The sequence below is a fragment of the Aplidium turbinatum genome, chromosome 3 (genome assembly GCF_918807975.1).
Source record: "Aplidium turbinatum chromosome 3, kaAplTurb1.1, whole genome shotgun sequence".
NCBI lineage: Eukaryota > Metazoa > Chordata > Ascidiacea > Aplousobranchia > Polyclinidae > Aplidium > Aplidium turbinatum.
In genome coordinates this window covers 22229897-22252049 of record NC_137474.1, presented here as the reverse complement: position 1 = coordinate 22252049, position 22153 = coordinate 22229897, and the positions used below count along the sequence as shown (strand labels likewise).

The window sequence follows — 22153 nt, the reverse complement described above, 5'->3', positions numbered from 1 at the left end:
GTTTTTTTTTTCGCTGAGACTTTTCGGTCATTTGTCCGAAATGACTTGAAAAAATTCGGTCATTTTTTATTTATTTCGATCATTTTTTCTGATGAAAATATTTCCTTTGAAGTAGCTGATACAAACGAAAATTTGCACTTCCTGACTAGCTACAACATTAAGTTTCGCTGAGAAACGTTGTCGTGTTTTATCTGAGAAAAGTTAGAACAGACAAACGTTACTTTCAGTCTTCGAAATTAACATATTTTTATTTTTGCAAAAACATTGTCAAGGTCAAACGGCAAAAGTTGAAATTGCCTCGGCAATTGCATGTAAACGTTTATTACGAAAAAATTGTACCAAAACATGTAAAGCGAAAAGCAAAATATATACTAGAGTAGTCTATCACGACCGCACTGTTTGATTTGTTGTGATGTAATATAATACCAAAAACTAGCGATACAGCGAGCAACGCGATACGCACGCTGTTAAGTAATAAACGTTATGTAACTGACGGGTGGAAAGTAAGTTAATTTTGGGTTGATTTAATGTTCGAGGCAACACAAATTGATTTAATTTTCCCGGCGGGTTATATTGCGTAACAACAGTACCCAATAAGAAATTTACGTTTGTTTTATATTAATTCGACATCTAGTGGCGTTGAATTATCATAAAATAACGTTAATTGCTCAACCAGGTACCAGTAACAAATTAATAGCTTCCTGCGAAAAGATTGCCTCGATTTACGTTTACACTAACATAATTTCGGCACAATTGAGATACTGCGAGCAACACAAAGTCGCGAGGCGCGATAAGGAGTAGATGCTTAGACTAATGATTGGCAAATAAAGTTATTTCTCTCTCTCTCTCTCTCGCTCTCTCTGTTGGATACTTGTTACAAAAGTTTTTCACATCCAGAAAACAGCCTTGTTTCCCACCAGATATTCAGAAATACAGATGAAAAAAGCCTTTATTTTTATGGAAAGGAGTTTTCATGCAGAAGAACATTTTGAACACTGCGGGAAAATGCTTTGATCGAAGTTCCAACGCCTGGCATCAAACATTTCGCCACACCCATTTTGTGCTGTTCGACACAACGGGTTTCTTTAAAAGATAAAATAACCGAAGTAGGCTACTTTTAGTGGTCAACGTCTATGCCAGTTTGTATTTTGCCGTATGAGTCAATTAACAAACTTGACTCTGTGAGATACTTATTACCATAGGCGTCATTTCAGGGGTGCGAAGGGTGCTTGAGCACCCCAAAATGAAAATCTGAGGTAACAACATAAATGCGAGAGCACCCCTGGGTCCTGGTTTGCATACAAAATACACCGATTCAAATGGAAATTTGCATTGCTAAATAACGTTTTTTTTTTCTTTCTTGAAAGTCGTTTCACCAAAGCGCAATATTTTCAGTGTTTTACATTTGTGTGTGGCACGCAGCGCCACACATATCAAGGGCAGACATGATTGTACTATTGCGTAACAATTAAGCACAAACACGCGCACTGCGTCAAGAAGTGCCGTTCGAGAGAAAACAATTTGTCTGGCTCGAAGAAAATTGCTGTTTTCTACTCAAACGTCTACAAAAACGTTCTGCAAACGGCGTCAGGTGCAATCGTTAGCCGTTTCCCTTCTTCATCATACCGAATGGCAGACTTGCTACGAGAGCTGCTAGAGAATCCCACAATGAAAGACGACGAAATTGCTGTTTTCTACTCAAACGTCTACAAAAACATTCTGCAAACGGCGTCAGATGCAATCGTTAGCCGTTTCCCTTCTTCATCATACCGAATGGCAGACTTGCTACGAGAGCTGCTAGAGAATCCCACAATGAAAGAAGCCGATGTTACGAAAGTAAGCCAATTTTATGATGGTGATTGGGAACGCAAGGATTTGCTGCGTGAACGCAAACAGTGGTTCGCTTGTTGCAAACGTGACGGTGATGTTGTGACAGTGAATACGCTACGTCAGAATTTCATTGCACAGCCGTCAATGGTCGATATAATGCCAATTATATATGCAGCTTTGGTAACTTACATTGTTATGCCGACTTCTTCCTGTGAAGCCGAACGTTCCTTTTCGTTATTACGACGCTTGAAGACCTACCTTCGCAGCACTCAAACGCAACAACGACTGAACAATTTGGCCGTTAATAGGTAGTTATCGCGAATTGGCGGAGAAATTAAACATGGAAGAACTTGTCACGGAGTTTGTTTCCAAGACAACGACCCGCAGAAACAAATTTGGATGTGATTAATTTATAGCAAGCCGCATTATAAGGCAGACGTGAACAAATTAAAGTCGAATATATTTCAATATTCAATGCATTTCAATATTCAATATTCAAGACTCTGTAAAATACCTGGGTGTATTTATTGAGAGTTCTCTCTCAGATGAAAATGATATTTCAAGGCAGGTACGCTCTCAGTACTGTGCTGCAAATAATGCAAAATTTCACTTCGCTAAATGCTCACCCGCTGTAAAAAACATTCTATTTCGCTCTTATTGTATGTCCTTTTACGCATCCCAGTTGTGGAACAAGTTTAGATCTTCTAGTATAAATCGATTACATGTTGCTTACAATGATTCTTTTAGAATATTGCACAACTTGCCTCGTTATGTCACTTATGTCAGTGCCCGTGAATATCAAGTGATGTATAATATAACGTTTGATGCTTTATTGAGGAAAAACATGTTTTCGTTTATCAACCGTTGCATTCACTCCTCAAATCGCTTTATATCAGACCTGATGTCATCTGATTGTTTTTATCGTTCTGAATACTTTCAATTCTTCCAACGCTCATTATATGTAAATTTGTAACAGTAGATAGCCCATTTAGTGAAAGGTTAAATCGACGGCATCCAAAGTGGCTCTCTGTGACCTTTGTGCATTTGCAGTTTGTGTATTATTTCGTTGTTTTTGTTTTTAGATATGGACAACTTCGTCTGACGCAAATAAACAATAAAATAATAATAATAATATTCGTTCAGCTAACTACAGTACAGGAGCCTACCACTGCTACAGTTGCTGCTATTGTTAGTGTGAAGTTAATCATGCCATTAAAGTGCTGTGTTCCACTGTGTAAAGGAAACTATGATTCAAGCTTATCAAAATTATCAGTCTATAGGTTTCCGAAAAATGAGCAGGAACGTCTTAAATGGATTAAAGTTATCCCACGAGCAAACTTGAATGTGACGAAGCATACAGTTGTGTGCAGAAAGCACTGGCCTAGTGATGCTAAATTTGCTTCAGTGCTATATATTTGAGTAAAAAACTAGAGTTTATTTCAATGATTGTTAAAGTCTGAAAAGTGTAAAAATATACTAGGAAGCATAATTATACTGTAGCTGCAAATGCACATACACCAAGTGAGTTGGAAAAATCGAAGTATACGTTGGAGCATATGAGGTTAAGTTCACATATTCGTTGATTTTCAAGCAAGGTAGATTAGATCCAACAATAACGTTATGTTGATGATAATTGTGCCTTGTTAATGAATATTGATGTTTGTGTGCTACCGCTGTCAACAGCATTTATTTTTGGCTGGTTCTCAACTGATAATTATTGTAAAATCATTCAGTTATGAGATGCGTTCTTTTGCCTGATGAAGTGTGGTTTATGTACAAGAAAGCTTAGTAGAAAGGCCACATTACACTTCAGCTTGTGTGCAACTCAGTGCTGCTTGGTTTTGCTTCAAGATATCAAATTATCCGAGATAAACGCCAGACAGCAAAATCCTGACAATCAGCCTCCAGTCCAGACAGCAGCATGAGCGTTGTCAAGACCTCTTATATAGGCCACCATGATTCAATGTAAGATCACTTTCGCCTCGCATGTAATACTTGTTTTCATTTCTATCTGATCGTTTGACACACCGCTGCAGTCTATTCGATTACACATACAACAAAATTATCTTTTATGTTGATTCGACGTTTCATGACGTAGGCTAAACATGGTTGAATTTACTATTAGATTGAGTCATTTGTTTTAACATTTTCCATCGGTCAGATTTTCAATTGATTAGCCTATATTGACAATTTTCATAAGATAACTTAGAGCACCCCTAATTTCGACAAATTTAAAAAAAAAATTACGCCAATGCTTATTACGTAGATTTTTTCACATGTAGAAAATAGCCGAGTTCCAACCAGATGTTCAGAATCAGAAATACAGATGAGTTTGCTTCCAGAAGAACAGTAGGAAGTCACTGGGTGTGGACAGGGCAAGTAGTAGTGGTAGTAATAGTCCAGTTTTAATCCGGTGAAGTCCTGGTTGCCGAGGGTGGCCGGATTCACCTCCAGATGCCGCAATCGCCTTCACACCCTGCCTCCACATCGATCTGTTTAACGCGTCCTCTCTTGTCAAGCCCACCTTGCTGCTTTCTACCTCAACTTGCCTTTTCCACGTTTTCTTGGGCCTTCCTTGTTTTCTACGACCTTCCACTTGCAACTCCAGCGCTCTTCTCAAAACATCATCTTCATCCCTCAATACATGCCCATACCACCTCACTCCATTCGCTTTCGCCAACTTATCAACATTTTCATTCAACCCAAGCAAGTTCATAAGTTAGTAGGCAAGTTGTAAGAAAGTAGTAGGCAAGTTGCGTAGCTCTGCCTGATTACAGATAGGACAGTCTTCAGTTAGTCAGTATCCCATTATGACCAAAAAACAAAAGAATCCTCCACTAACACGGATGGCAAAAGCTTCTGACTTGCATACTTCGCTAACTGTGTTAGCGTGCGGGTATGTGCATAACCATTTACATACTAAACGAGACTGCGAGAATAAAGTGATGCCAAAGGAAAACATCTCACAGTGAGTTAAGGGCTTTTTTCTTTTGTGATCCTCAGTTTTGCGTTTACAACACTTCTCTTCCTGGAGCAAACACAAATAATGTATATTACAGACGAAATCGGTTAATAGTATACTGCTTAAACGTATCAATCGTTTATTTGAATCAAAACCTGAAATCCCAAACCAAATCCAATCTGATGTTAAGTAAAAACATCGGTTAAGCGCATACCGCTTAAAAGAATAAGTCGGATAAAAGCATCAGGATTTGCTTCTAGTTTACATACTTCATTCATTTAATCGTATAATTATACCCGTTAGGGAAAAGAGAATGTCTCTTTTTTGCTTCGCATTATTGTCTGCAATGTTCAAAGGCGAAATGAAGCAAAGGTGAGACAGACGCATGCGCTCAAAACAAAGACAAGTGTCTGTAATCCCAGACCATAATCTTATGTGCTAGACATCGCACTACAAAGAACCAATTTTCGCACAGCTGGGCTTCATTAAAACAGAAGAGCACACAAAAGGAATAATCACACTAAAGAAGTTTAAATGCTTTTGATGTCACCCGTCGGTGACTGGCCTTCCAAGAAATGGACATGGACAAATTATTTCGGCTTGAGAGGGAAGTGTTGGAAAGCATGTCCAAAAGTTTTTACCAGAAAACTTTGGAGAGTTTTTTTTAAATTGCTGAATAAAAGTAGCCTACTGTTGTGAAATGCAGTGCATAATTTCATTTGTACAGTCTCGTTCAGTTGAAGAACATTGCAAATTAATTATTTTACCAGACAGCGCAAAAGACTTGAAAAAAACTTTGCGATTTCAAAACAATGTGTGTGAGCGGTGTTTTTCTACCATACCACTATTTTCGTAGGCCACGTTCCATACTCAAAACTACACAGCTGGTACGAGCTAAAAATAGCACGCTTGAATCAAAAACTTCAACGGTCAAAGTTCGCGTTGTGACGTCACAGAGATCGGTGAGATGAAAACAAGTCCGATTGCTGCAGTTTGCAGAAAAATGCTTTGATCATACCTGCTCAGCCAAGTCAGCAAAGCTGGTCTTTTTTGCATTGTTTCAACGTCTGCAGATAATAAATCAATGTAAAAAGGACCAGTTTTGCTGGCTGGACATACAGCATAGTGTTATGTAACACAGAACTAGTAAACTCTTTAAAGTTTAACCAGAATTGTAAACAGTTGTAGGAATCATCAGTTGTAATGTGCGTTGCAGCCTAGTCAGCACAGGCATCTTCCCTACAATTACGCCCATTCACAATAAAGCTTTTTTTTAGTAAATTGGTTAAACGAATCAATCGTATAATCGTATCAAAACGTCTGGCAAATAGGTGATTCGATTAACCGATTTCGTCTGTATATACAATACAGTCTTCGAAATTAGCATAGTCTTACTTCGGCAAAAACGTTGCCAAGGCCAAACGGTAAAAGCTGAAATTGCCTCGGCAATTGCTGTGAACATTTATTGCACAAAAGATTGTACCAAAACATGTAAAACGAGAAGCGAAAACTATGCTAGAGTAGTCTATCATGACCACATTGTTTTATTTGTTGTGATGTAATGGTAATAATACCAAAAGTAGCGATACAGCAAGCAACGCGATACGCACACTGTTATGGTAATTTACGTTAAATAACTCACGGGGGAAGTACGGTAAGTTAATTTTGGGTTGATCCATTGTTCGAGTCAGCACAAATCGATTTAATTTTCCTGGCGGGTTATATTACATAACAACTATGCCCAATAAGAAATTTATGTTTGTTTTACATTAATTCGACATCTAGCAACGTTGATTTATCATAAAATAACGTTAATTGTCCAACCAGGTACAGGTAACAAATTAATAGCTCCCTGCGAGAAGATTGCCTCGATTTATGTATAAGCTAACATAATTTCGGCATAATTGGGACACTGCGAGCAACACAAAGTCTGTTTGATAAAGAACTAGTCAGAATCAGTATCATGTATCAGCGTGACGAGATAACGGAAAAGCGAGGTGCAATAATGAGTAGATGCTTACAGTAATTTGACGTCTACGGGTGTTATCACTCAATCAATGCAAATAAGGTGATATTTTTTATAAAAGATTCAGTTCTCCCAGCTGAAAACATACAGCAATAGTAAGATTGAATCAACATCCTAGTCTGGTGTAGTCTAAGAAAATTAGTTTGTATTGTAATTTTGTGGCTTTTACAAGCGCTTAAGTGGCTTCGGTATTTTTATTGCTGACACTAATGCGCTATTCATGCTTCTGCTAATTTCGAAGACTACAATATACAATTTTACATGTCCGGTAAGTGCACAACTTAGCGCTTAATACTCCTTTGCAATCACTCAACCAGCGTGCGTTCAAAAACTTAAGTGACTCTGATGTACATCCACACAACTTATGGGGTAATTCGCGGCCAAACACTTATCTGACTCTTGTGACGTCATATTATTATTCGACAAACAAACGCGGAATTTTGGTCGTTCGACAAGAAAGAAAAAAATTGCAGCCCTGGTTATATATATTTAATATCTTTTCAGGTATTACCGATTTATTACCCTTTTAGGGTAAAATAGTGTACACTGTACAGGTTTTAGAAAGTAATAACTATATTTGATATTGATTGCAGGCTTTGGTTTGGGATTCAGATCTAACTGAACAGTTTGGACTTATTGCTGAATATTCACTGCTTAAAGAGTATGAAGTCGACAGAATGTTTCCTTTGCGTGCCTCTCGTCTTCCAAAATCTTCTGCTCAGCATGTTGTGTTTGTGACACGGCCAATTCTCGCATTGATGGAGCTCATTGCTCTAAACATTAAAAAAGAGGAAGAAGGTGATGGCTTTGGAAGAAAGGAGTATCACATCTTTTTTGTGCCTTGGAAAAGTTTTTTATGTCTCCAAAAGCTGCAGGTTTATTGTTTTTTTCATATTTTAGTTTATAACCGGCTCAGTGGTTAATGTGTTCGCCTCTGAATCGATATTCGATAGGCACTGGTTTGATACCTTGTTGGCCGTTGGGTCATACCAAAGGCTTTTTAAAAATGGTACTGAATCTAATTCCTGTTTGGCACTGAGCAATGGAATGGATTCGGGTGATAATGTACTCAGTTGTGCCTCTATAATACAGCTGCATTGACACTGTCTGCTTTCTAAAGCGCTGAGGAACAACGCATTCTGCGATGGATACAGCGCTATATAAAAACAAACATTATTATTATTTTAAGTGGCATTTTGACATTAAACTTCATAACTTTGTTTTTTATTTTATATCATTTTGTTTTTCATCATTAACGCGTCTGAGACGAACATACTAGCTACTATAGGCTTGTTGATACAGACGAAATCGGTTAATCGTATCACCTATTTGCCAGACGTTTTGATACGATTATGCGATTGATTCGTTTAACCAATTTGCTAAAAAAAAAGGTTTATTGTGAATAATTGTTAAAAAGACGTCTATGCTGACTAGGCTGCAACGCACGTTACAACTGATACTTAACACTATGCTGTATGTTCCAGCCAGCAAAACTGGTCCTTTTTACATTGGTTTATTGTCTGCAGACGTTGAATCAATGTAAAAAAGACCAGCTTTGCTGACTGGGAGAGCGTGTAGGATCAAAGCATTTTTCTGCAAGCTGCGGCAATCGGACTGCAAATCGGCAATCTTTCATATCACCAATCTCTGTGACGTCACAACCCGAACTTTGACCGTTGAAGTTTTTGATTCATGCGTGCTATTTTTAGCTTCCTACCTGCTGTGTAGTTTTGAGTATGGAACGTAGAAAAACGCCGCTCACACTCACTGTTTGTTTTGAAATCGCAAAGGTGTTTTTTCTAAAGTCTTTTGCGCTGTCTGGTAAAATAATTAATTTGCAATGTTCTTCAACTAAACGAAACTGCACAAATGAAATTACGCACTACATTTCACAACAGTACTTTTATTCAGCAATTTTAAAAAAATTCTCCAAAGTTTTTTGGTTTAAACTTTTGGACATGCTTTCCAACACTTCCCTCTCAAGCTGAAATAATTTCTCCGCGTCCATTCCTTGGAAGGCCAGTCGCCGACGGATGACATCAAAAGCATTTAAAACTTCTTTATTGTTCGGAGGGGGTAGTTCATCGGTTTCCTCGTCAACAATTTCAATGTCGTCGGCTTGATCATGCACTACTTCGGAACACAGTTCTTCATCTGTTTGCACTCCCGTCACTTATAAATTGTCATCTATGCAAACAAACTCGGCATACGCTTCTTGTGTCAACGCTGGGGGGACTTCTTCTGGTAAAAATCCTAAAAAAGGTTCATCCGAACCAGCAGGAGTTAATCCGCGGAAAAAACAATTTTGTATTGTCTGTGCAGTGACGTCCTGCCATGCGGCGCACATAAAATTTATAGCGTCTAGAACATTAATTGCACGTGCTACGTTGGTGGCTGTAGCGTTTTCATCAGCATCGATGGTGACCAGAAGTTTTTGCAACATACTCCGTCGATAATGATGTTTGAAATTCTTGATGATACCTTGGTCTAAAGGCTGGACAGAAGAAGTTGTGTTAGCTGGAAGAAACACAACTTCTACTTGCTTAAGGTGAGTTTTGTCGATGTTGTGTGCAGAACAATTATCCAGCAGCAAACAAACTTTTCTTCCTTCTTTTTCCATCTTTTTTTCGAATTCGTTTATCCATTCTTGAAAAATAGTTGCCGTCATCCATGCATTCTTGTTAGCCTTGTAGCTTACTGGCAATACACTCATGCCCCTAAAGCATCTGGGTTTTGCCGATTTTCCGATCACTAACGGCTTTCTTTTATCAGAACCATCCAGATTCGCCGTCAGTAGGACAGTTAAACGCTGCTTTGATTTTTTAGTTCCAAATAGCTTTTCTGTTTTAAAACACATTGTTCCTTCGGGCAACGCTCGGAAGTACAGGCCTGTTTCGTCACAGTTGTAAATATCACAAGCTGCATACTTGGAGTGTATGTCAGGCCATACCTTTGACACCCAGTGTTCGGCTGCTACATAGTCGTGATCTTGTTTTTCGCCATGCTGTCTTTTAAAAACAATGCCCTGGCGTTCTCGCCATCGCTGAACCCAACTCATTGATGGGTCAAAAGTGATGCCCATTGACTGGGCCAAGTCTTTTGCTTTTTGTTGAAGCATTGGACCATTGATTGAAAGTCCTCTCGTTTTGGCCTGTTTGAACCAACGCAACAAGACCTCTTCCACATCTTTTTGTGAACTGTTTCTGCAACGTTTCCTCGAGGGATTGATGTTGTTACGATGGTTGTTCAAGAGCTTTTCCCGTGCCTTCCATATCCGTGAAATTTGCGCCTGTGACACATCAAATTTTGCTGCAACAACTCTTTGCGGAGTTTTCTTCTCTAACTCTTTGATTACAATTACTTTTTCAGCTAAAGACAGATCTTTTCGTTTTACAGATTTGCTTGACATGTTGACTTCACAAAGCGGATAACTAAATGATTTTTCAAAAGTTGTTTAGATTTATCATTACAATTCTAACAGCGTTTTTCCTATCCAAAATGTTGTTGTCTCAATGTTTGTTTCACACGTTAATATTGGGAGGTGTGATTTTTCCTTTTGCCTGTCTGTCATCTTTGTTTCATGTCGCCTTTGAACATTGCAGACAATTAAACGAATCAAAAAAAGAGACCTTCTATTTTCGCTTAAGGGTACAATTATACGATTAAATGAATGAAGTATGCAAACGAGAAGCAAATCCTGATACTTTTATCCGACTTATTCTTTTAAGCGGTATACGCTTAACCGATGTTTTTACTTAACATTAGATTGGATTTGGTTTGGGATTTCAGGTTTTGATTCAAATAAACGATTGATACGTTTAAGCAGTATACTATTAACCGATTTCGTCTGTATACCATACCAGCACGACACACGTCAATGAATTGGAATAATAGTTTCTTTAACACCTGTTGTGTGCAAAATAGCGTCAATAAAGAATTTTCATATTTGGGGATTTTTAGCCAACTGTCACTCTTTTTTCTAATTGATTTGATTAATTGAATCTTTATTCTCGGACTGGGAAAGCTTCTTGTAGAACTTAATCCTGGCAGTTTCGCATACCGTATTATTTATCTGTCTATAAGTCGCATTTGTGTATAAGTCGCACCCCAAATTTGGCTCAAATATAGGTACAAAAATTTTTTTAGCAAATTTTATTGAAAAACAACAATCAATACTTTTCACACAAAATAATAAAAATGCCGCATCAATTCGCAAAAACAATTGTTTTGAAATGAAAAAAATACCGTACTTTCATGTCGCCACGTGTTTGCTTGCCGAGACGTGCCTTTTTCTCATTGCAATCAAGCGTGCCGCAAACGCACATGTGAGATGTTCGTGTTAAAATTCACATACATGCTGTGCAGTGAGCATGTTAATGCGATGCTCGCAATCCTCGCACACAAAATACAAACGCTTAATAGCAGCGCTAACGCGCGATCTGTAGCATTTGTTTGTCAGAAGTTCAGAACCTTGTGTACAAGTCGCACCCCAACCTTTTTGGGCAAGATCTGGTGCAAAATTTTGCGACTTATACACGGATCAATACGGTAGAGATGCAGCAAACCCAACATTTTTATCCGCACACCGCACCGCAACTGACTCATCTATCACCGCACCGCACACCGCAATTTATCTGGAACTTTGACACTGCACTGCACCGCACACCGCAAATTACAAAATTTTTAAAAAATATTTTAACTCGTTATTTTTAGAAAGTCAATTGTGGCAAAAAGCACCCATGGCATATAACTGGTAACCTACCAGTAAAAGTACAGTTGTGCACTAATTGGCTAGGCTAACCAGATTATATTTTCTTATCAGCAATGCATCTAAGTTCTAAGACATAATACAAACTAAGACAAATAGAATGTTCCTGGATCCAGCATGAGGACTTTTGAACACTTTTTGTAAGAAATAATGCAATTTTAATGTCAGTGGCTATATGAACTACACACAGAAGAGTAAAACTGATTTTCTTGAAAAGTTGAAAGTTTATGTTTACGAAAGTTTAATTTCTTGAAAGGTTACGTTTACGAAAGTTTAATTTCTTGAAAGTTTACGCGGCAAGCGGCGCGGCGTTGTCATTTCAACCTTCCACGTGGCGCGGCATGCGGCGAAAAAGTCAAAAGCGTACGCGGCGCGGCTTGCATCACTACAATACGGTACATGTAGACTGTAGAGGCTTTGAATCCCTGATGCAAGCTCGGTCACTGAGATTGACGGGAGCACGTTTTTTAGGTGCTGACAGTTAGGTGCCGGTCAAATAGGCACACACTGTGGCATCAGGATATTTAGGTGCGAAGCACTGTTGTGCCCGGTCAATTGGTCAATTAGGTGCTATTCCTAGAAAAGTCTGCAGGTTATATCAACTCGGCAGGTGGGCAATGCTTTTCACACAAAATGTTACATTGAACAGAACAACATGTCGTGGCTTCCTTGAATGAAGCAGCTGCTTAAAGTGCAACTGCACAGTCGAATTAACATTGGTTAGAATCCATTACTAAGACATTCGGTTCGGTACTGGTTGAAAAACTCACTTCCTTGCAATTGAGGCCCACAGCCAACAAACCAACCTTTTTCCCATGCTTTTTTCTGCTTCTCTCACACACTACCTGGAAGTGGCAAACTCGTCAATGCCATCTAGTGATACGACGTCAGTTCAAGGCAAACTTAGTGGAGACCAAACTAGCCGAGATAGGCTTGGTTGCTAGTTATTGTGCAAAAAGCGATTGTCTCTCCAAGGTCTTATGCACAGCTAGAAAGTTAGCCATTTTGCACAAGTTAGCACCTTACAGGTCTTCCTTTCGTTACCGAAATATTGCATACTTCCTGCAAATTTTCCCATGCTTTAATTTTTCAAACTTTGTGGGGCTGCGCACCCTATAAAAGTCGTCCAATAGAGAAAATATTTTGGTTGTATGAGACTGAAATCCGATCAGATTACTGATTAGACCTCAAGCAATTTTTATTTCAAAAGTTGTAAAACAATGAAACATCCTAGTATACGACTATACGCGTTTTACAAACTGTGTAAATTTTGCTTGGTGACTGCGCACTTGGTTGACAGGGTGATCTTGCCGCATGTATAACAGAATCTGTACGGATCATTTTTACACATTCTCATTTCTCAATGTAGTGTGAAAAGAAAACTTAGTATTGTAATACAAGCGTGTCGTATATACAGTTGCGCTCAATAGTTTAAGACCACTTACGATTTTTCGCTCTAGCTGCATTTTGACTCTCAATAACTCATTTGTTTTCACTCATTCACGCTCAATAATTTGCCTGTTTATTTATTTATGATTAACAAACACTAAACACAACACCCGTTTTTAAAAAACACAAACAAGTTCATTTTATTCAATATTTTGTATGATCTCCTTTATTTTTGACCACTGCAGCCATTCTGCGAGGCATACTCTCCACAAGATTACGGCAGTAGGCTATTCAGAGGTAAATTTTTTAGTCCACACTACTTTTATTGCTGTTTTTAGTGATTGCTGGTAGGAGGTTGATCTGCCACTTTGTTCTTCATTACTGGTAAGTGCCACAAATTTTCAATAGGCTTCAAATCCGGACTGTCACCTTGCCAATCCAGGATTACAACATTTTGATCCTGCAGATAGTTTTTAACTATCTTTGACCTATGGCATGGAGCGCCATTTAGCATGAAAATATTGCAATCATGCACCATCGTGTGGATATCTGACTTTTCCTTGAGGACATTTAGATATTTGGCACTATTCATGGACCATGGTGGTTCCTGGCTGTAGGAAGTACCATTCGCAGACAGCCAGATGACGGAATGGCCCGTTTCAGCGAGTCCGATTCGGCGAGTCCAATTCGGCTAGTCTGATTTGGCGAGTGCCCTATTCGGCGAGAGCCCTTTTTGTCGAGTTCCTTATTCGGCAATTTTTTGAATTTTTTTTTTAAATTATTGGGTATCGTAGCCTAATTATCATTGCTGTTTTAGGGGTTGGGGTTAGAGGTTAGGGTTGGAGTTAGGGGGTTAAAGGTTATGGGGTTAAGGGTTAGGAGGTTAAGGCTTAAGGGTTAGGAGGTTAAGGGTTAGGAGGTTAAGGGTTAGGAGGTTAAGGGTTAGGAAGTTAAGGGTTAGGAGGTTAAGAGTTAGGAGGTTAAGGGTTAGGAGGTTAAAGGTTAGGGGGTTATTTGAATGTTTAGCGGAAACGATCTAAAAGCGGCAATGATAATTAGGCTACGGTACCCAATAATTTTTAAAAAAATTTCAAAAAGTTGCCAAATAGGGAACTCGCCGAATCGAACTAGCTGAATTGGACTCTTCGAATAGTAGCAGACCCGCCAGACCCGCCAGACCCGCCAGACCATGATTCTTGGGGGTGTTTTATTGTTTGAACGGTGTAACAATATTCATACCTACAACCAACTGGTCTTCTAACTAGATGCTTGCTAGAGGTAAACTGTTGCACACTTGATTCGTCAGAAAATAACACTCTCCTCCACTTTTCAGCTGTCCAATCGAGGTGGGCCGTTGCAAATCTTTTAGCTTTCATGGAAGGTGTAAGCCTCGGTTTTTTGGCTGCTTTATAGGCTTTGAAGCCAAATTCATTGCTAAGACGGCGTTTAATGGTAGATGTACTTACATTTGTATCTTTACGCAACAAAGCCGGTCTAATTTTTTTACTGGAACACGTGGGTGAGCGCACTACCATCCTCATCACACGGTCATCTCTTGGACTGGTAACCCTGGGTCTACCACCCTTTTTCAAGTCCACTAAACTTGCAAAGTTTTTAAATTTAACTATTGCCTGATGGACTGCTGTCTTGCTGAACTTTAGTTTTTCCGATATTTTTCTTTCTGATTACCCTTCTTCCTTTAATATAATAATTTTTGACCTTTCCAAAGCTGATAAGCTCCTGTTTTTGCCCATTTTTTTCAGCAACAAATCTTGAAAAAGAATTTGACTTTTTTATTTCTGAAAGAAATTAGCTCATTTATAATGGCTTAAACAGAAGGCTCTGTTACATAACACTGCAGTAATGGCATAAAACCCAATATGACATAACATTTAAAATGATTTCCATAGATTATTGTACGGTAAGAATCCAAAATTTTGACAGGTGGTCTTAACTTTTGAGCCCGACTGTGAACATGGTAGAGTATTAGTACACATAACTCGCAATATAGCTAAACTAATAAAATGTTGTAACTATCATCTAATTTAAACACTCAACCAGCCTGTAAAAAACAATTCTAAGTAATATTAACGTTTTAAGCATCAGGTGTATTCATTATGTTCTTTTCATTGTGATGTCATTGAACTTTCGTTGTGATGCCATCAAAATTTGATTCAACTGCTGAATCGTTTTATGACATCACAATTTTCAATCGCAGGGCCCTGAAGCTTTCAAAATTTGAAATGCAATTTGCCAAAAAACTAAACTTTATGGAAGAAAACGTATAACAATTTTGGATTTAGCATCGAAAAGCACATTAGGAACCGTCAACACTTTGGCAACCTTAAAATTAACGCAGCACAGTGTTATTGATCTGAATACTGAAAAGCTTGGGTGTTCATCGGGACAGTCATCATTTCTAGCACTAGTTGCAACGTTTATCTGATGAAAGTAAAAGCAACAACAAACAGGTTGATTTAGTGCTTCGAAGACATTTTGTGCAACATGACAATGCGCATCTTCAGAGCGAATAACATACAAAATAAAATTTACAAAGTTATATACTGCAGTGCGTAGAAGGCAAGAAAAAATTAAACACACATCATTTTGAAGATTGGCCAAACATGTTTGAGTGGTTACTTTCCACATTAACCGTAATCGTTGCAACTAGTGCTATTGATTATAAAAAGAAATCACTAACTTCGATTTGATTAGTGGATGCTTGCATGATTCAACGAGATTGCTTTCTATTACTTGCACGTTCAACTGGCATCACCATTTCATGTTATTGACTAGTTCAGGGTATCCCAAACTGTGGTCCGCGGACCATTGGTGGTCCGCGACGACTGCACAGGTGGTCCGTGGCGATATGACAAGAAATTAAAAAGTCACACATATAGCCTACATAGTACAGTACAGTACCGTATGATAATGTGCGTAAATGATAATGACAAGGATAAATGATAATGTTGCGGATATGTTTCCTGTTCTGTGTGACTACATTATACCAACAAACCCTTAATTAATGCAGAGTTGATTTTCTCTGATGTTGCAAAACATTTGGAATTGCTTTCTGCACATTTCAAGAAGTACTTTTCAAAAGAGACATATGAGAATTTTGACTGGATTTTAAACCCTTTTGTTGTTACAAAGACTGATCTGTCAGGACGCGAAGAAAAAGAATTAGCCAAATTATCATCTGATCGAACTTTAATGCTTAGTTTCAATCAAACAGCTATTGCAATTTTTTGGTTGAGTGTTGTGGAGGAATACTCATTGCTATCGCAAATAGCAACTAAAATTTTATTGTCTTTTGCCACGACCTACATGTGTGGCACAGCATTTTCAGCTCTTACCAACATGAAGACAAAATACAGGTCCAGACTTTCCATGGACCCTGACTTACGAGTTTGCCTTTCACAAATAACTCTAAGATTTGATGACATATGCAATAAGAAGCAATCCCATTCGTTCCACTGCTGTTGTCAGTTTTTAAATAAACTAAATTCGGTTTTATTCATTTTTACCTTTGTGTTGGGGGTCCGCAAATAAACAGATTCACAAATAGTGGTCCGTGGCCCAAAAAAGTTTGGGAAACCCTGGACTAGTTTATTTCAGGGGTATTTTACAACTGCATGTACCGTATGTTATATTTTAATTTCAAGCTTCTTGAACTAAAATCTTTTGGAAACCTTTTTTATTAATTTAGGAGCTTGGTGTGTTTGGTGCTCTCACTAACATAGAGGAATACCGACTTGACGTCATCGCACTGGATTCAGATCTTCTTTCAATGGAATGCCATAACTCGTTTTATGATGTCACAATTGATGGGGATGAAACTTCATGGCATTTAGTTGCAAAAGCTATCACAACAATACAAAAGCAATATGGTGTTATTCCAATACTGCATGGACAAGGTCCATGCACAAAGGTACAACTTTGTGACAATTTTTTCATTGTCTTTAGAGAAAATATATAGAACAATTGCAAACATTTTGTTATTATCAATCAAATAGAATTACTGTGAATAGCAATATTGCTATTGCCTTGCTGCCAATCCTGAAAGTTCAAACATTGCACTCCGGCCATCTCAGATAATGCTTTCCATTTTTTTAGTTTTGTGTTGCATGTACATTGTACAATTGTACATTGTACAGCATAAATCTAAAATTTCATTAATGTTTACTCCGCCTGCCATTACAGATATTGGGACTTTCTTTATGAAAAAATCCACTGTTAGCTACTGAATAGGGTAGGCTGAAAAAACCTTTTTTTTGGAAATTACGAATGGGGGGGTCTTAATGCCTGGCAAATGATCCAAAAACATCCCAAAATTTTTTTGGGGGAGTTGGGGGCAAAAACCAGCCTCCAGCTCCCCCATCAAGGTCATGCGGGAGTCAAATGTCATGAAAATGCTGTAACTCGAGAACCGCTTGTGGTAGAAAGCTGTTCTTACACTCAAATGATGCAGAATAATCATAATTCTATCTGTCCTAAAACAACTTTTCATTTTAAAGTTTTTCATTTTAAATTTTTCGTTAATTAATAATTAATTATTATAGATAGTAATAACTATATTTGATTTAATTCGTTCTGCTTTGCTTTTTTGCTTAGCATTGAGCACTTTTTGTAGTATTAATAGTTTTCATTGTTATAGTCAATTGAGTGTATATGACCAAAAATGACCGAAATAAATAAAAAATGACCGAATTTTTTCAAGTCATTTCGGACAAATGACTGAAAAGTCTCAGCAAAAAAAAAAACAGTAAAAAAACTGGTCGGCTCGTAAAGCTGACCAGTTTTTACGAAGATTCGATGTGTTCAAACCATACTTACCAGTCCTTTATTTTTTTAAATGAATATCTTAAAGCTGGAAGACATATGTACACCAGAAATAAAAAACACATATTCAGAGTCTACATGAACCTATACCCTTCTGCCTACTGTACATTGTTTACAAGTTCTTCACTTTCACTCATTCACAACCATAACACTAGATATCAATCAAACAATAATTATTTTGTTAATCGCACTAATACAAAATTTGGCAAAAAATCTAATTTGTAAGTATTTGGACCAGTGGGGTGGTTAGAGTCTCCAAGCAATCTTAAAAAGTTATCTTTTTATGATTTCAAAAAAACATACCAAAGCATCAGCTTTGCAAAGTTGTAATACTTCATAAGTGGGTCTTCATTTGGCCTAAGCATGATTTTTTTGTTTGTAAGTATACTATTATTTGAACATTGCATAACCAGATTTTGTTCTGCCATTTTAACCAAATGGACTAATTTTTTTTATAACATTTTGTTAACAAATCGTTCTTGACCAAAATAAAACTAGCTTGGATGAGTGCCCGGTTGGCAGAGGTGGGCAGTAGCGCACTACTTTTTTGGTAAAAGTAGCGGTAGCGGCGCTACTTTTTAGTTGGAGTAGCGGCTGCAGTAATGGCGCTATTTTTTTCAAAGTAGCGGGTAGCGGTAGCGAGAGAGGCGCTACTTTTTTTCAATTGCACTCCCGCTACCCGCTACTTTTTAATTTAAAGTTAAAAAAATACTCGTTTTTAACAACACTGGCTTTGTTAAGCAGCTATATTATATAGCCTATATAATCGGTTTGGTTGCACAGTTTCGGTCTTTTAAGAATCTTGTTTTCCGGCATGGAGCTGCGATCCTAGGATCAAGGTATGAAATCGATAATGTTCCTTTTAATTTTTTAGTGTCATTTTAGACAAAAGTAGCGATAGCGCGCGCTACTTTGGTCCGAGTTGCGGGTAGCGCACTACTTTTGTAAATTGGTAGCGGTAGCACACGCTATTTTGGTCCAAGTAGCGGTAGCGGGTAGCGTGCTACTTTAAAAGTAGCGGGTGCCCACCTGTGCCGGTTGGTATGGACAAGCTGCTCTTCAACTTTGATCTTGCTAGTTATGTAGCCTTCTATGTTGAGCAGCAGGATGGTGGGCGTTTGAACTTGTCCTTTGCCCCCTGCAGCTGTGATGTTTGCGTGGAGGCTCTTTGATGACAAGTTTCATTTGGCATTTGCTTTGATGCACATGTTAATCCCAGAATGTGGCACGAGAAGCCACAAGTTACTCATCTTAATCAATTATTCTTTCCATCCCATTTTTACTAATTGTTCAAAACAGCAAGGACATCTTTTCAACTCACCAAAAGTACTGTGGCATTGAAACCGCCTCCTCTTAGTTAGATTGTTTTCACAAAGTGAGTCCCAAAAACTGCCCCAGCAGAGGGTTGAACAATAAACATTTATGAAATTATTTGAAACTTTGGCATTATGCTCTACGTGGATTAACACAGGACCAAAACAATTGAGCAGTGGTTGAAGTACGGGGCTGCAACAGATTTTTAGGGCAAACATACAAGCTGTATTTATTGATTGTTACCGTAATTTTAGATTTTTTTAATAAGCCATTTTTAAAAATACGTTACTAATTAATAACGGATTACCGGTATGTAATCGTGTTTTAATGTTTTTTTTAAGGGTTCTGTGACGCAGAGTAATTTGTTATGAAATCGTAAAACTATTGAGAATGAGGTTAGCATGACTCAAAGTAGATTTATGACTGGTAAAGGAAGACAAGGGGGAATCCTTCACTTCAGAACAATTTGTGAGAGTTACAATGCAGTAAAAGTTGTTGTTCCAATATGCATGTTTTACTGATTATGAGAAAGCATTTGATAGAGTTAACCATGAGAAACTGATTCACTGTTTGTCCATTGTCCAATATTGAATGGCAAAGACTTACGTTTTATTGTCAATTTGTACTGGAATCAAAAATATTTATTTACGTAGAAAAAGATTTGTTTAAATGAATTGATATCAAGCGTGGAGTACGTCAAGGCTGTGTACTTTCTCCATTAATTTTTAATTTCGACGCATTGATGATATGAAAGAGGTAAAAGTTGGCGGTTTTAACATAACAAATTTACGCTTTGCTGATGATACTGTTCTGTTGGCTGAATCACAAGAAGATCTTCAAGAAATATTGGACAATGTTAACTCAATTGGTAAAGAATTTAAAGGGTGGGGAAACCCAAATTAACTTTTGCGAGTTTTTTGTGTCAGCGTGATGTCATTGTGTGCAACATGCGTTTTAGCAAAAAAAATCTAAATTTTGTTGCCCTCGTTTCGCTAAGGCCGCTTTTGTTTGATCCTCGTTGGCGAGGCCGCACGCGCATCCCGCCGTGACGCTGTACGCTGTGACGTCACGAGGACAAGGTATATCGCTCACCTAGAACCGAACTATGTTATGTCCATTTTTCAAGTTTTGAGAAAAACAGGAAAATAGATTTTGAATTGGGTTTTTGTAAATTATCTCCCGATATATATGCAATATTTTATACCAGTGTGACTAGTAATATCTGGTTGTTGGGCATCATTTATGATACTTTTTAACCACTAGGGTGAGCAATATAAGTGTTTTTTTTAAGTATCGGACGGACTTAACATTGTTTGGTTTTGAAAATTCCAACTGGCAATTTCATAAAATAACGGACATAGCATATTTATAAAATCGAATGAAGTATTATAACCACTGTTTTTACATTGAAACAATTTTAGATGGAGCTATAAATTGAGATGGAAGCATCCAGGTAGCAGTTGTAAACTTTTTTACAGTGTAAAACCATGATTTCCTGTTTTGGTACTACACAATCTTTTCACTTGTGTGATATTATGTTCAATTGTTTCTTTGCCATACTCTTACACATCTTCTGCAATAGTGCTATAAAATGTGCCAGGTCTTATTTGGACTTTTGGTTCATGGCCTCCACAAAAAACCTGGCTAGTAAATAGCTGAAAGATTTATTGCTCAATGCCGCAATCACGTTTGTTAGATAGAACCATAACTGAGATTTCTGAATATCAAATTTAGCTGCCTAATCACCAACTTTCATCAGACTTTGAAATAATCTCCAACAGCTCAACTAAATTAACATCTGGACATTAAAAAACATCCCAATCATAACACTGTAAGTTATTAAACAATACTGTGTTTACTAAATTAGTTGATCTGACAACCTTAATCATTGTCACAAACCAGTGATGCATTCATGAAACTAGCATTCAAGGTAGTGTTGGGCGATATTGAAAAAAACAAAACGATACGATATTTGAAAAAATACTCGATATTTCGATACTTTTCGATATTTTTGTTCTAATTAAGAAAAGAGTTTCTCAGTCTTCAAAATTAGTAATAAAAGGTTTCTACAGACTCTTAACCTCAGTTCTGGCTTCTCGGTGTTATGGGAATTGCTAATCATCAATAATTGTAGGATCCATGTGAGAGGATTCAACCAAACGTATAATAATCAATAAAAAATCAACCAGGTTTGGTAACTACAAAAATTTATTGGTAGAGCTTTCGCCGCCGTAAAGGCGGCTTCATCAGTACTCTTATTCAAATAGAATTCAAATTGATTCTATTTAAATAAGAGTAAATTTGAATTCAATGAGAGTTATTTGAATTCAAATTGATTCTATTTGAATAAGAGTACTGATGAAGCCGCCTTTACGGCGGCGAAAGCTCTACCAATAAATTTTTGTAGTTACCAAACCTGGTTGATTTTTTATTGATTCGAAATTACTGTCGGCAATTGCCGACGTAGATGCATGAATGGCGCATTAGCGTCAGCAATAAAAATGCCTAGGCCACACAAGCGCTTGTAAGGTTAGAGTTAGACATTCCTCCCAGTCGTTATGCCACAGCCATAGATTTGCTCCTTAGTCAAGACCCTAATGGAGCTCTGTGAAAGAGGCGTGTGGATGGGTATCAAAGCACGAAAGCGGCAAAACGTGGATGCTTCATTGCGAACAGCGAAGACAGTGTAGATTTATAGCCAAGCGATGAGCCGCTTGATGTGTCTGATTCCAGTGATGACGCGACAACCTCATCCTCCGATATAGCATCTGATGATTCCGATTCTGACATCTAGTTCTTCATCCAGTCTTCGAAATTAGCATATTTTTACTTCGCAAAAACGTTGCCGAGGACAAACGGCAAAAGTTGAAATTGCCTCGGCAATTGCTGTGATCGTTTATTACAAAAAAAAATTGTACCAAAACATGTAAAACGAGAAGCGAAAAATATGCTCAAGTAGTCTATCCCGACTGCACTGTTTGATTTGTTGTGATGTAATTAATACCAAAAGTAGCGATAAAGC

The 22153-nt window shown here is 37.8% G+C and overlaps 2 protein-coding genes across 2 annotated transcripts in view; both read left to right on the top strand.

Annotated features, from left to right (window-relative positions):
• LOC145767602 (vacuolar protein sorting-associated protein 33A-like) overlaps window positions 1–22153 on the top strand; it is a 212535-nt gene that overhangs the window by 62416 nt on the left and 127966 nt on the right. Inside the window, exons 2-3 of the mRNA XM_082579455.1 lie at window positions 7412–7693; window positions 16685–16906. Coding sequence (XP_082435581.1) covers window positions 7412–7693; window positions 16685–16906 — 504 coding nt within the window. The remainder of the gene's footprint in view (window positions 1–7411; window positions 7694–16684; window positions 16907–22153) is intronic.
• LOC145765960 (uncharacterized) lies at window positions 9008–9727 on the top strand. Its single transcript, XM_082577616.1, has 2 exons — window positions 9008–9238; window positions 9542–9727. Exons 1-2 carry the CDS (start codon window positions 9008–9010, stop codon window positions 9725–9727), a joined length of 417 nt encoding a protein of 138 aa, XP_082433742.1.